The sequence below is a fragment of the Phalangium opilio genome, unplaced genomic scaffold (assembly GCF_054372755.1).
Source record: "Phalangium opilio isolate 3A_F unplaced genomic scaffold, DU_Popi_V2 ptg000013l_1, whole genome shotgun sequence".
NCBI classification, from domain to species: domain Eukaryota; kingdom Metazoa; phylum Arthropoda; class Arachnida; order Opiliones; family Phalangiidae; genus Phalangium; species Phalangium opilio.
The window spans coordinates 11,452,155-11,467,522 of record NW_028324148.1 but is presented as its reverse complement, the minus strand read 5'-3'; the positions used below and the strand labels follow the sequence as shown (position 1 = coordinate 11,467,522).

The window sequence follows — 15,368 nt, the reverse complement described above, 5'->3', positions numbered from 1 at the left end:
TGGCGATCCCACCTTAGGGAGGCTAGACGTTTCTCGTAACCCTAGCTGATCGCCGCGTATATCCTAAAACCAAACGATGATAATGGAGTAGAAGCCAATGATACAGATTGGTGTCTATGTGGAATAGACGGAAGACCAGTGGATGGTGGTGTTAGAAGCCAGTGTAAGTGCAGACTGGTGTCAATGTGGGATTGACAAAAAACAGAAGATGGTGGTGATTAGAAGCCAGTATGTACAGACTGGTGTCCAAGTGGAACGGACGAAGACCAGAAGATGGTGGTGATTAGAAGCCATTATGTACAGACTGGTGTCCATGGGGATGGATGAAGAACAAAATATGGTGGTGATTAGAAGCCAGTAAGAACAGACTGGTGTCTGTGTGGGATGGACAAAGACCAGAAGATGGTGGTGTGAGAACTCAAGTAGAGGAGCCATTTCCGTGACTGCGAAAGCAGTTCGGAAATGGCGAACACGTTTGCTCCGATACGCAAACTGCGAACGCGGTCACGTGGGTGTAACAACGGACAGACAGACAGACACACAGACAGACACACACACAGACAGACACACACACAGACACGGCCGTTACAGAACCTCTCCTGGACTACGTCACACGGAGAGGTAAAAAGCCAGTAATTCTCATAAGGGTCTACTTTCTACGATTTATATAGAAAATATACTTTCCGCGTGGCAACTAACAATTACGGTTTCATTCGAACGGAACGGGCTCTTTTCCAACCCGCGTCACGTTACATAATTTCAGTAATTAACATTTATCGCGTTAAAACTGAAAACGATACTAAATTTTTTGGAAATGAAGGATAACGTTTAAATCGGAGAAATTTCCAATCATTTGTTCAATTTAGTTTTCTGTTAGAGCTGACTTCATCGATGACGAATTAGATTTGCAGTCTGATAGAAAAAATGAAAAAGTACGAAGTCGAGTAATCAATTTTTAATTAAAATTTTCGTATAGCTCTAATTATTTTTCAATTCAAAAAGATAATCTTCGGTGGGTAATATAGGGATGCTATCTGGTGACATGTACTCTAAACTATCGGTATCCATGTCAAAACCGAGGTCACCTACCATCTAAATATGTTTTAGTAGATGAAGGCGGGCCATAGTCGTAGTATAGCAAACTATAACGATATTAGAATGTTTATTGGCTATCTCATTCTCTGTGATGTCTGATGACTAAAATGGTGTTTGTCATTTAAAGTCCAGAGACTTTTTATCTCTTTGTCAGGGTTAAGCAGTAATTCATATGAGTTTTAGCGTCCTATATGATATTGGTGGAGGCGTGTTTAGCATTTTGTACAAATTTATTCCAACGTCTTAAACCTTGGTTTTTTCTATTTCATTTATATCTAGAATTCTAGCTCCATTCTCCCAACGACTTTGTAGTTCCTAATGTAATTTTCTTTATCATCTTGTGTTACTAAATGGGCAGGGAAGCCACTAGCAAAGGTTTTATACTCTAAAATGGCATTTAAAAATACTGCCTTGTTTAGTCTTGTCTATAGGACTCTTCATTGGATGTCGAGAACAATTTTGCTGAAAATAATTTTTTTCTATGTTTTTATGGTAATGTATCCTAAAAATACTTTTCAATCGCACCAAACTATACAGCCCTTGAGTAAACTAAACATAGCTCTCCATTAGTTTAAGCTGGGGATTTCATTAGAAAAAGAGGTTTCATGAATTAATGCTAGCTACTCAAATGTAGGTGTATCAACCAGGAAACTGAACTTTTGAACTTTAGCAAGCTAGGATTACATAGGCTTCGTTGTTTAAAAATGATCTGACTTGTAAGGTAATCATATTTCCACAATATGTGAAGAAAATAATGCATTTCCACTGTAAGTGTTAATGTTTTTATCTTGTTTGGGTTTTATGGCCTCATGTTTATCTTAAATCGTTTTTGGTAATGATCTGAAGCGTAGGAATATCTAACACAATCGGAAATGCTAGTCTTGCTTGGGAACTGTTTCATTTGGTGCTTATTTTACGGGGTTATTTGAAGTTACTGGTGAGTGAGCCAGCTCCGCGTTTGAACTGCTTAACCTTGTTCAATATAGAGCCACTAGTACTAAAGGAAACTCAAAAAAATATTTTTCTTTCAAAACAGGATTCCATCTTATTTACTGCTCCTTTTTCGGAAATTTTGTTCTTTCTGTACAAACGAGTCGATAATAGAATCAAGAGCAACCTATTTTTAAAAAAATGTGAGTTCTCAATTATTTATCCACATTTTACATGAATTCACTGAATTGAAAATGTTACAGGTCTAGTTACAATAACTCAAATGAACTCAATGTCGGGTTTTGCGCGGTAGGTTAATTAAACACGATTTGAATTTTTTAAATTTGTTACGAACCAAACGCGTAAGGCGATATACCATCTGGTGGTCAAAAACTTTTTTATCTATTTTTTGTGTACAGGAAATGTTACACGTAAAGTTCATAGAGGTCATGTTAGTTTTGTTATTTCCATATATTGCAAGAGTCTATAATATATCGTAAGTATTATCGGATACCATAAAGTGAATCTATTTCCTATGTTTCCGACACAGATTCTCTGGTGAACCAGTGAATTTCTAGAGTTCAACTTTAATTGTGAGTGACTATTTAAACGACTGTATTTTACAGCATTAAGACTACGCTAATTGCAGTGGATAATATGTTTGACGAAAACGGTCATCTATTACCGTCCGAGGTTACGTAATGCGTATACTATACTTTCCTAGATCCAAACAAAAAAATGTTTTAACAGGAAATCGATGTCTTTTTCTTTCCTACTGATGTTGAAGAAGTTGCAAACCATCGAGGATGGTTCCCCTCTGCTTTGTACATGGAAAGTAACACACACATTTTAAGTGGACCTCCAAAGGCGTTAGACTTGTATTCTATTGATTTTATCAAAGCCGATAGTTGGGTTAGTCTTTTATAATCCGACACGGCAAGACCCGAGAACGTTTGCAGAAGTGAAGTGGGTCTTACCTTTCCCCCGGTTTTATTCCGGGTTTTTCTTAATCCTTCTTGCATCGCCGCCACATTGCCGAGCATTTAACTATCCTTTGCAAAAGTAACAGCATGAATTCATTTACTAACATGAATGTCCATGTTAAGCATTCCCCTGTAGTCCACTCTCAAAAAGCGATAGGAGGAGCCAAATTTTCGCGCCACTCGTGTGACGTAAATTTTATATCCAATAGGAACCATACCGGAAATTCTTCTTCTTTCGGGCGTGTCTTACCATTTATTATTAAGCAGACAGTTCTTTGGGATACTGGTTAATCTACCTGTATCGGGTTGTCGTTTTACTCACGTAATTTAGTTTTTAACATTTAACTCATAACATGATAGTATTTTAAAATGGCAACAAAATGTAATCCTGAACTTGAACTCGTAAAAAGCATTATATCGAGAGGTTGTATCGTATTTGACGACTTGAATGTAAGATCTGTAAAAAAGAACACGTAAGCCTTGGCCAAACTTTGGAGCAAGCCTTGACAACAACAAATCTTTGATAACATCAAAATTAATAAACAAAATACCAAAATATAACACCTAAAACCACGATAAATCTATAACACGCGAGTTTCGTTGCTAAGCCTATGCCTATTGTTAAAACGCGTCGTCTGCTTTAAAGATAACAGCTGATCGCTACTTCCCGTTCGCCACATCTTTTTTTTTAAAATAGGCTCCTCCTACTGCCGAGTAAGAGGCGATGTATGGTAAGCCAGAAAGACATTCATGATAGTAAATGAATTCATGGTAACAGATAATGGAAACCTATTAATGTTAGGGAAGCCTACTGGCCCTGTAGCATTACAACGTTCCCGAATCTTACGTGCATGTGTTTTTGCTTGAAGGGATAGCGTAAAATAGTTCATTTCTATTATTTAAAGGTGTATTCGTTGGTTTTGTTATCAATATTTGCTGTCTCTGCTCTTACAAATGAATGGAGAAAACATCTCATGAAGGACTGGACAAATTCCTTTTTTGAGCAAATTTGGGATATTGCGTCGACGTTTTTCTTTGAACGTAAAAAGAATACTGACAATTTAGTCCCAGTTGTAATCTTGATCTTTTTATTTAGCCCTTCAAAGGCAATCAAACCGCATTTATTGGCGAGTGGCTTTCGGAGCTTGGATTTTAGGCATTTCCGTTCTTTCTATTTTGGTGTCTTGCAATTTCAAAACGGAAGCTTACAGCAAAGGATACGTCTACATCAACAGCCTCAATGAGTGGAAGGACAATTCCAATATTTCTTTGTGGACTCTTAAAGGGCAGCCAATCTACACCTTTTTACATCGATGGGTAAATAAATTATCTTCAGGGGGTCTTCACACTTAGGAACTCGAACTTGGCTCGAACAAAGGTCTGGCTTCTACCACTGGGTGGGTGTTTGGCCCGTTGCTTATAATATTTACACATATTTCTCAAACGCGCTATGTTAAATTTCAGCTGCTCCTTGTAACCTCCTAACAACTTAATGAATTATCCCTATATATCTGTACGGATTAACTAACGACATTTCATTTAGGTCTCCGATGTGTCAACTAAAAAACGTTTTATAAATGGCGAGGCAATTGATGGTGTTGATCAGCAACTTTATGAAGACATTTCTGAAGGACGCATTTCCGCGATATTGGATACTTACTACCTAGCTTGTGCTTACAGTTTACTCGACTTTGACGACACCATAGCTAATCGAATCTACTTCAGTAATTCCATGATAAAATCCATAAAATTCACCCTACCATTCAGCGACAAAGCCAGAAAAGAGGGAACGTTTATTGAGATGGTCAATTCAAAGTAAGTTAACTGTATTGTTCATAACTAGTGGCAGTATTATAAAAGCTCTTAGAGTACTTGATTTTAACTCTAGTGACCGCAGTGCAGAAATTGCCTAATATGGGTTTAAAATCCAACGGGTGCTCGCTCGCCTGAGATAAATTTTCGATTTCTAGAGTCTGTTCCAACCCCCCCTTACGTGACGTCAGCCTTAGACCTCAAGCGCGCGCGGTTTTGATTCTGTACGGTAGACTATATGAGAATTGCCATGAAATTTATTTTTAAAACGCTAATTATAGGGCATAATTTTTATATATTTTTTAAATTAAATAATTAGAAAGGGTTTGGCATAGATAATTGTGCACATTTTAATAAATAGTAAGGCAGAAACCGAAACTTTATGCTTCTATCAAACTTAATAGTTCAGTACCTATTATGATTTTCTTTAAATTCAAGAGGAAAATGATTACAATTACTTAATAACGGTGATAAGTAATCAATGCATTAGACCAAAAAAATTTAAACCAAGTATAATTCCAATGAAATGAATTTTATTTCTATTGATGAGTTTTGAGATCTTAATTTGAAAACTCCAGCCAATTATAACAATTATAGGAACTTTAGTTTACAATTTTCTTAAATTTTTTACCTAATTTTCTCCCACAATCTGTCTTGCTGGGCTTGATTGAATTGTGATATTTCATTCTAATGAAAATTCTTAATTTGACAAATGAATGGATTAAATCCAAAGGATAAGTTTCATGTTCTTGGTGAATTGAATTGGATATGTTTTTAACAATATTTATTTCGTTGGCGAGGACTTTGTTTGGAAGGAAATTACGAAAAATGGTTTCAAATGAATTCATTGCTTTTAAGAAAGTAGAGCTAGGAACAATTAAACCGCCATAAGATAATATTGTAGCCCAAGATGGTAATTGATAACAATGATCACTCTGACTTGAGTCTCTTAAATCCAGATTGGCATATTTTTTATAGAATTTTTTGGCATCAGCGAAGCAATAAATAATTTGATCAGTTGCTATGGGATGTTGAAACCAATTTTTATGGATAGATACACCCATTTCTCTCCATAAACCCATGTTACCTCCCCCCATATCACAGACAGATGAGACTATTAAATACCCTGCCTCATGAACTTTGGATATTATGTCCAACAACAGTTTTTTAGTCATTTTGGTATCAAAGCCAATGTAAACAGGTTGTTTCCAAGGTGAAAATAAGCCCCTAAGCATTGCTACCTGCATTTGACTATGTTTTCCAACTACTTGATCGGCTTTCACATCATATTCATATTGCGATGAAATTTTCATTTCGTCAAACGTTATGACACATATTTTTTCTATATTTGATTTTTTAGATCCAGCTAGTTTCATAATATTTAAAACATCTTGTAAAATTCCTTGTCTTAAATTTAGTTTTGATGCATACCGCCTTAATGTTGACAAACCTGGTAATGGATATCGCAGGTCATTTTTTAAAAACATATAAGCTTTTCTGCTAAGGTATCGCAAAGTAAAAGCCCGTGCGAGATCATCGGCAGACCAGATAACCATTTTTTTCCCCATTAGTTTCTTAATTTGACTAGGTGAGAAAATATCATTTAAAATATTGGTGCATTTCTCCTTAAATTCTTCTTTTTTCCTTTTGTCATTCTTCATTCTCTTGAGTTTCTTTACTTCTTCAGTACTAATTACACTCTTCATTGCTTGTTCAATTTTTAATTCTTTAATTTTCTTCTCATTTTTCATTTCTTTAATTTTCAATTTGCTATAATGAGCTCGTAATGTTCTATTTTGTTTCTCTAATCTCTCGCATTTACAGCATGGTTTGCGTTTAAAAACAACAGTATCACGTTTAGGAATCATATGATCAGGGCTACGATCCATGTTATCACAATTAGTTTGAACATTAGTTGCTTCATTCGTGAGATTATCAATTGCAGAAGGACTAGATTTCTTTATTAAATTGTTAATGATGACTCGCTCCTCTCTTCGTTGCACTCTGGATTTTCTCTCTGTAGATTTACAGTTTTGACTTCCTTTCAGTCCCAAATTTTCAGTTGGAATAGCGTCTTCCAATAATTCCTTTTTATTAGGAATCCCCAGCAACTCAGACCTAAGATCCCTTTTGTAGGCATGTTCGTTAAAGTGCTGCGAGCAAACATGACTAGTCATGGGATTGAATTTATCCTCTCTGCGGCATTTAAATGCCCAAACCTTTCTCCTATGAATGTCATTTGGAAATTTGTGATACACAATATGTTTTGTACTATCATTCTTTTTGGTTAAAACTAGGCTATTATTGCACGTCGCGACCGCGCACCTTGTTCCAGGCATGGCTCATAAATTTTTATTATGTATGAATCTAAAAATATACAATTTATTCACATTAGTATTTTGGTTTTGCACCCAAATAAGTTATAACAACCCGAACCGAGTCCCTAGTCTTATCCCTTAAGTCTTAATACAAATAAACTAAAGAAGCAAGTTCCAAATATCTCTAAAAGCTTCCTAATTTAGCATTAATATTTCATACAAAAAAGTTATCAGAATAAAGTAATTAATTTACCTTTGAGGATGCCAATACAGCACAAGCTGCACAACTCGCGCCTCGAAAGACTATACATAAGCAGACGATGCTTCACTAAGGTCTACGGGAGACGTCATATTCGGCAGCCAATAAAAGTCGCGAATTTTCGAAGGTAAAAGATGGGCGCGTGAGCAAACCTATATTAGCGAAGCGGCAACTCTATAGACCTTGTTTAAAATCGACTTACGGTTTTATTACCTTAACCCCTCTCCGCAGCCACTACAAACCCGTGTTCACATTTCTTAATGGTTGGGTAGGAAATGTTATTGGGGATCTTGAAACCATGCGTGGACTAAAGCTGATTGCACCGCAGTTGATTTTTTTCAACAAAGACATGTTTATTTCACCTCGCCTAGATGGTGCCACTGCGAATTGAAACACTTTCTCTTTGTGTCTTTAGTTTGCTGAGCTCGAGTAAAATCGTTTTTGTTTATGCATTGCAGATTATCAATGTTCTTCGAGACCCAGCCACTGCATTACGAATATCGAAAGCCATCCTACAAGCTTGACTTGATCAAATGGACTGAGCCAGTGAAAGAGATATCACCGATATCGGTCAAAGAGATTGCAGTCTCATTTCGAATCTTCTTCTACGGATTATGCATTTCTAAAGCAGTTTTCTTAATTGAACTTGGAATCTTTTTACTTCAACGTTGTTTCAATTGTGAATTCTAACAGAACTAAGAATTCAAAGTAGTTGTCCCAAAGGTTGTAGAATTTAATTATAGCTAATCATATATGTTCAAAGCACATGGCAAACAAGGCAGCCATATAAATATTCATACTCAATTCTCAACCAGAAATTTATTTTAAAGAGGCATAGCGTACATCGGTCACGAGTCACGCGTTTCACAGTTCCCTTCCAATGGGACGGGGTGGGAAAGAAGAGGTTGGTTTTATCAGAAGCCGATAAGCCTTCACACATGAAGTGGTGTAGGTCTAACGTTTCCATAGCTTTCGCCACGGAAAGACTTTCCCGAAGTATAAACTAAGCAGCGGTTAACCAATCATAAGCCTTTAACTATAGATAACCTCTTTAATGCCAGGCCAATCGGAGAGGGCTCCAAAACTATTTTCTCGCGTCGGAGCCTGAGTCAATCAAACCGGAAAACTCAGGAGAGTTGAAATGAATTACATTATCTTATCAGCTTAGGCACACTTCTACCTATAATGGTACAGTAGTGCTAAATAAAGGCTCATTAACGTTCTTAGATTGGAGCGAGGCTCCGATTGGAGGCTATTGAATTTGTTTAAACAAGATGGGTATATTTATATATCTACTCCTCATGTTTGCCGACTTTCTTGTTTTACGGGAAAATGTTTGGGGCCGTACCTAAAAAACAAAATTTTTTAGACCCAATATTCTTTGAAACTTTTCACTTAGTCTGACCCAAAGGAAATAGCTTTTTATTTATGGCAGACTTATCAGACTCACTCTGTATAACAAAACGTATGTAATACATTTTTAGTTTCTAGGGGTGCACTTACATTGAAATCACTTTATTTATTAAATGGTTGTGAAACTTTAATAATAATAAACTTATGTAGAGGCTTTATTTTTGCCTCAACGACTACAAAGTTTGGTGCAATTAAAAATATTTCTATTTCATATCTATTCTATAGAGTGTAATTATACATTTAAAATAACATATATATTTTTAGAGTGTAATTATACATTTAAAATAACATATATATTTTTAGAGTGTAATTATACATTTAAAATAGCATATCTGTTCTATAGAGTGTAATTATACATTTAAAATAACTTATCTATTTTAGAGTGCAATTATAAAATAGCATATCCACAATTTAGAGTGCAATTAGACATTTAAAATATCAAATCTATATTTAAGAGTGCAATTATACATTTAAAATAGCAAATCTATATTTAGAGTGCAATTATACATTTAGCAAATCTATAATTAAGAGTGCAATTATACATTTAGCAAATCTATATTTAAGAGTGCAATTATACATTTAGCAAATCTATATTTAAGAGTGCAATTATACATTTAAAATAGCCTATCCATATTGCAGCGGTAGAAAATTTGAGCGCCACTGCCGAACTGAGGTAGGCGTCAGATGCGTACTTCGAGGGGATTAAACACTTCTGATTACGGGTACTCCCTTAAGGAAAGTAGTGACGTCTTGGCATTTTGCACTTAGGGGAGGGTTGCAGTCGTATGTATTGTTTCCACAATTAGTCAGGTCGCAGGAAATCTGCACCCTCTCGCAGAATGCAACGCTACACCGTAAGTAGTCACAGCCTTAATGAAACAAAAAGTGGATTTAGCCAAAGCCATTTGTCACCTCGGTTGCCTCTATATAATTTTCGGTTGGTTCTAATATAACAGAAGAACGCACACCCTTACCTACTGAGGGTCCACCTAATTTGGGATCGCAATTATAACTCGATCTGCTAGCGCATTTGGAAGAGTCGCAACTTATATTACCAGCTGTAATATCGCAAACTTGAATAGAACAACCAAGGTAATTGCATGCTATAAAAAGAAGTAAATGAGTTTAGTCTTAGTAAACTGAAATAGAATAATAACATGACCAACCTTCCAAAAATGGTTGCTGGGCATTTGAAGATGTAATATAAAAGTAACAACTGACGATGGTAAGACTGATGTAGAATGTATTTGCAAACATATTTCTGAAACATTTAAAATTATTTAATTTCTTTCAACTCTTTTTGTACAAGTGGAAAATATACTTATGAATAAAATAAAGTATATTTTCAAGTTTGGAAAACAATACAGGGTGTTACAAAAAGATGTGTCACAAATTCAGGGGCGCATTGTACGGGTCAAAACAAGACTAAGTCACCAAAGAATTATGGTCCAAAACTGAACACCCGCGGAGATACGGGCCATCAAAGTATCACGTAAAGTGCGATGAATTTTCCCTTCAAGTGAAACGACGAATATGGCTTGACCATATTGTTTTCAATTAATTGGTCATAATTGAAAAAGACTCGATATTTAAGAAACGATCGATACTGGGGGCAGAGCTATAAGCATTTAGACCAAAAAATTAAACATTTAATTTGGTAAAGTGTTTTAATGTGGCCTAAAGTTACAACGGCGTTTTCAGATAGCTGTAGTTGCTGAGTGGCTTGGTTTTTCATTCATTAAAACGATGGCCCATTCAACTTCTTTGTCAAGCCAACGAGTAAAGCGCTTTGGTGGTTGCCCATTTCCGCACAGTTTTATTTTTCACATCTTATAAACCTATAGCCCGTTTCCGCACACTTTTTCGAATGTAGGACATAATCCCCCCTGGACATAATCCCCCGGACAAAATCCTCCCATTAGAGAAGAAAAGGACATAATCCCCTCAGGTAGGAGACAAAATCAGCCGGACAATTTCCCCCGAATAGATGATGAAGACAAAATACCCCCAGCCCTAGGACAAATTCCCCCCAGCCCCATGACAAATTCCCCCCAGCCCCAGAACAAATTCCCCCCAATAAATGTAAAAAATAACATTTTGGAAAAGGCATACCTTTGTTGGTCGCTAATATATTTTGGAAAAGGTGGCAGCTAATTAATAGGAGAATATTTTGGAAAAGGTGGCAGCTAATTAATAGGAGAATATTTTGGAAAAGGTGGCAGCTAATTAATAGGAAAATATTTTGGAAAAGGTGCAAGCTAATTAATAGGAGAATATTTTGGAAAAGGTGTCAGCTAATTAATAGGAGAATATTTTGGAAAAGATGGCAGCTAATTAATAGGAGAATATTTTGGAAAAGGTGCCAGCTAATTAATAGGAGAATATTTTGGAAAAGGTGGCAGCTAATTAATAGGAGAATATTTTGGAAAAGGTGGCAGCTAATTAATAGGAGAATATTTTGGAAAAGGTGGCAGCTAATTAATAGGAGAATATTTTGGAAAAGGTGCCAGCTAATTAATAGGAGAATATTTTGGAAAAGGTGCCAGCTAATTAATAGGAGAATATTTTGGAAAAGGTGCCAGCTAATTAATAGGAGAATATTTTGGAAAAGGTGCCAGCTAATTAATAGGAGAATATTTTGGAAAAGGTGCCAGCTAATTAATAGGAGAATATTTTGGAAAAGGTGCCAGCTAATTATAAGGAGAATATTTTGGAAAAGGTGCCAGCTAATTAATAGGAGAATATTTTGAAAAAGGTGCCAGCTAATTAATAGGAGAATATTTTGGAAAAGGTGCCAGCTAATTATAAGGAGAATATTTTGGAAAAGGTGCCAGCTAATTAATAGGAGAATATTTTGAAAAAGGTGCCAGCTAATTAATAGGAGAATATTTTGGAAAAGGTGCCAGCTAATTAACTACGCCACCAGATCGCTGAGGCTTCCAGTGTTTTTGATAATATTGATATTGTATTTTTTTTGTCGGGGGATTATGACCGGGGAATTTGTCTAGAGCGTGGGGGATTTTGTCTAGAGGGTGGGGGGATTTTGTCTAGAGGGTGGGGGATTTTGTACTCTTAACTAGGATGGGGGGAAAATGACCGGGGGATTTTGTACTCTTAACTAGGATGGGGGGAAAATGACCGGGGGATTTTGTCTTGAGAGAGGGGGGATTTTGTACGTTTTTAAAAATGGGGGGATTATGACCGGGGGTCTTTTATCTTGGGGGTATTTAGTCCGTATACCCACTTTTTCATAACCCATTTCCGCACAGTTTGCAAAAATAAAAAAATAAATATTTCTAGTTGATTACATTTTAAAAAACTTAAACTTATGCTGCTTGCCCATTGATCCGAAAAGAGCCAAAATGTGAGGTTTTAATTTTTATGACTAAAATTGTCGATGCTATTTAACGACTGATTTATTTTTAATGCTCCTTTTACTTCTATTTTTAACAAAATCACACTTGGTTTAATGCTTACGTCTATCAATATACTTTTCTATATCGATAGTGATATTGCCATGTTCAAATCACAGGTATAATGGCATGCCCTATTGTCGCATAAACTAACCTAGCCTAACCGAGCCTCATCTAACCTAACCAAACCTGACCTAACCCCAACGGAACCAAACCTAACCCTAAACAATATCTATAGTGAAATTGAAATGGTCAAATCACAAGTTTAATAGCATAACCAAACCTAACCTTACCCTAAACTATTTCTATAGTGAAATTGCAATGGTCAAATCAAAAGTTTAAAAGCATGCCCCTATTGTAGCATAACCAAACCTAACCCTAAACGAACCGAACCGAACCTAACCTAACCTAATCAACAAGAAAATAAAAATGTTTTATTTGAAAGCTGTGCGGAAATGGGTTATGCTAAAAAAATGGTGAATTAAAATTTCAATGTGAAAAGAGTGCGGAAATGGGCCATAAAAAGTGTGCGGAATTGGGCTATGATTCTCGAAAAATGTGCGGAAATGGGCATTCTCGAGCGCTTTTACGTGTAAGCAAGAGCGCCGAGTTATTTGAAAGATTACGTGACAACGGCATGAACCTAGTAAAATCGGCGTTTTTAACCAGACCGTGGTATTATTACCCAATCTCGCATGTCTGTTATCGAACCCCTGTGGAAGTTACGTTTGCCATCGAACATTCGTGGATATCTGTGTCGTAGGACATTCTTCTAAGACAGATTCACTATCGGCCACGTATGTAAAAAATGACGCATACGGCGACAAACGACCAATGATATTTCTCACGTGATTGTAATACTGTATGACGCGTAATCCTTCGAAAAGTAGTCGCTTAAGTACATTGCTGCTAGTAATGATTGGTAACTACACCTGCTAGATCAAATGTCAACTAGTACATTACAATGTTTTTTAAAGGGTCTTAAAGTAGACCAATTAAGAAACATTTGTTTTGCTATAAGAAGGGACTGTGCTAGTTTCAAATCACTTCAGAAAAAACTTACAGTCCTAAAAGTTATGGAAAATTATTCATTTATATAATAAATATGCACCTTATGTATGGACGAGCATTCGGGAATGCTCTGGAAGCCAGGCGCCTTTACCAAGAGATGTTTCCTCAACGACGATTGCCGTGTCGTCAAACTTTCGAGGCGGTAGATCGACGTTTGCGAGAGACAGGGCAACTACGGCGAAGGGGTGGAGCTGGAAGACCGCAAGATGTACCCGAAAACTTAGAAAACCAAGTCCTGCAAATCGTACAAAATGATCCCGGAACCAGTACTCGCAAGGTGGCAGATCAAAGGTTTTTAGAATCCTAAACAATGACGGATTTCACCAGTACCACTACCAGAAGGTTCAGGCTTTAAATCCAGATGACTATCCAAGGAGGCTTCAGTTTTCAAACTGGTTTATCCACCAATGTGTTGCGAACCCCCAATTTCCAGGCATGGTCTTAGTGACCGACGAGGCCACGTTTGCCCAGGACGGAATCATCAACTCTCACAACATGCATCAATGGAGCCAAGAGAACCGGCACGCCATCGTGGTAGCAAGTCATCAAGTCAAATTTGGTTTAAATGTTTGGTGCGGTATTGTTGGTAATCTTTTAATCGGACCGCACTTCCTCCCACAAAGACTTAACGGTCAATTCTAACTGAAACGCTACCGGAGCTCTTAGAAGATGTGCCCTTGGCTCAGGCTCGCGACATGTGGTTTATGCACGATGGCGCTCCCGCTCATTTCAGGCGCGACGTTCGGGCACATTTGGACGCCACCTATCCTGGAAGGTGGATCGGTTGTGGAGGACCTGTTGCTTGGCCAGCTCGTTCGCCCGACCTCAACCCTTTGGATTTCTTTCTTTGGGGTCATTTGAAGAACATGGTTTACCAAACGGAAGTTCCAAACATCCAAGAGTTACGTCGAAGGATCATTAAGGCATGCGAAACCATCAGAAATACACCAGGAACGAGTTCGTGGGTCTTCCGTCAAAAGGGCCGAAGCTTGCGTAAGAGCTCAAGGACAACATTTTGAACCAATTTTGTAAAATTTAAATAATAAAATACTATCTCGATGCTAATTGCACCCTTTAAAAAACATTGTAATGTACTAGTTGACATTTGATCTAGCAGGTGTAGTTATCAATCATTACTAGCAGCAATGTACTTAAGCGACTTCTTTTCGAAGGATTACGCGTCATACAGTATTACAATCACGTGAGAAATATCATTGGTCGTTTGTCGCCGTATGCGTCATTTATTGCATACGTGGCCGATAGTGAATCTGTCTTAGAAAAATGTCCCACGACACAGAAATCCACGAATTTTCGATGGCAAACGTAACTTCCACAGGAGTTCGATAACAGACATGCGAGATTGGGTAATAATACCACGGTCTGGTTAAAAACGCCGGTTTTACTAGGTTCATGCCGTTGTCACGACATCTTTCCAATAACTAGGCGCTCTTGCTTACACGTAAAAGCGCTTTACTCGTTGGCTTGACAAAGAAGTTGAATGGGCCATCGTTTTAATCAATGAAAAACCAAGCCACTCAGCAACTACAGCTATCTGAAAACGCCGTTGTAACTTTAGGCCACATTAAAACACTTTACCAAATTAAATGTTTAATTTTTTGGTCTATAATGCTTTAAGCTCTGCCCCCAGAATCGATCGTTTCTTAAATATCGAGTCTTTTTCAATTATGACCAATTAATTGAAAACAATATGGTCAAGCCATATTCGTCGCTTCACTTGAAGGGAAAATTCATCGCATTTTACGTGATACTTTAATGGTCCGTATCTCCGCGGGTGTTCAGTTTTGGACCATAGTTCTTTGGTGACTTATTCTTGTTTTGACCCGTAGAATACGCCCCTGAATTTGTGACACATCTTTTTGTAACACCCTGTATTTTACTGTTATTTTATAGTTACCATATCGCCTCGATCGTTGGTTCCTATCGACTTCGATCCTATGCAGAGTTGGAAAACGATGGCAAGAAGTATATAGTTCAAAACATCAACAACAAAATGATATGTGTCATTGCCATCTACTAAATTCGGTGTCATAAATGGGACATGGAGCCAATTTTT

The 15,368-nt window shown here is 37.1% G+C and overlaps 2 protein-coding genes across 4 annotated transcripts; one reads left to right on the top strand and one right to left on the bottom strand.

The window, feature by feature from the left end:
• The first annotated feature begins 2,666 nt into the window (after positions 1 to 2,666).
• Positions 2,667 to 8,307, top strand: LOC149709096 (uncharacterized). The gene is made up of 6 exons (XM_089863910.1): positions 2,667 to 2,718; positions 2,776 to 2,937; positions 3,914 to 4,049; positions 4,105 to 4,325; positions 4,552 to 4,823; positions 7,856 to 8,307. The coding sequence occupies exons 1-6, from the start codon at positions 2,683 to 2,685 to the stop codon at positions 8,085 to 8,087; spliced, it is 1,059 nt and encodes a 352-aa protein (XP_089720036.1). The 5' UTR covers positions 2,667 to 2,682; the 3' UTR covers positions 8,088 to 8,307.
• LOC149709097 (uncharacterized) lies at positions 5,332 to 7,578 on the bottom strand. 3 transcript variants are annotated; one of them, XM_089864536.1, is made up of 3 exons: positions 7,392 to 7,578; positions 6,271 to 7,187; positions 5,332 to 6,186 (listed from the first exon to the last, which is right to left on the bottom strand). In XM_089864536.1, exons 2-3 carry the CDS (start codon positions 7,157 to 7,159, stop codon positions 5,423 to 5,425), a joined length of 1,653 nt encoding a protein of 550 aa, XP_089720662.1. In that variant the 5' UTR covers positions 7,160 to 7,187; positions 7,392 to 7,578; the 3' UTR covers positions 5,332 to 5,422. The 3 variants fall into 3 exon arrangements, with proteins under 3 accessions (XP_089720662.1, XP_089720661.1, XP_089720660.1); XM_089864535.1 differs by having other exon boundaries at positions 5,332 to 6,973; positions 7,040 to 7,187; XM_089864534.1 differs by having other exon boundaries at positions 5,332 to 7,187.
• Positions 8,308 to 15,368: the final 7,061 nt, after the last annotated feature.

Excerpts from the sequence above, each read along its gene's own strand:
- LOC149709096 (XM_089863910.1), top strand. The coding sequence starts at position 2,683 with ATGTTTGACGAAAACGGTCATCTATTACCGTCCGAG. Across the intron at positions 2,938-3,913 it reads TTATCAAAGCCGATAGTTGG|GTGTATTCGTTGGTTTTGTT; the intron begins GTTAGTCTTTTA and ends TATTATTTAAAG. Across the intron at positions 4,824-7,855 it reads ATTGAGATGGTCAATTCAAA|ATTATCAATGTTCTTCGAGA; the intron begins GTAAGTTAACTG and ends TATGCATTGCAG.
- LOC149709097 (XM_089864534.1), bottom strand. The coding sequence starts at position 7,159 with ATGCCTGGAACAAGGTGCGCGGTCGCGACGTGCAATAATAGCCTAGTT.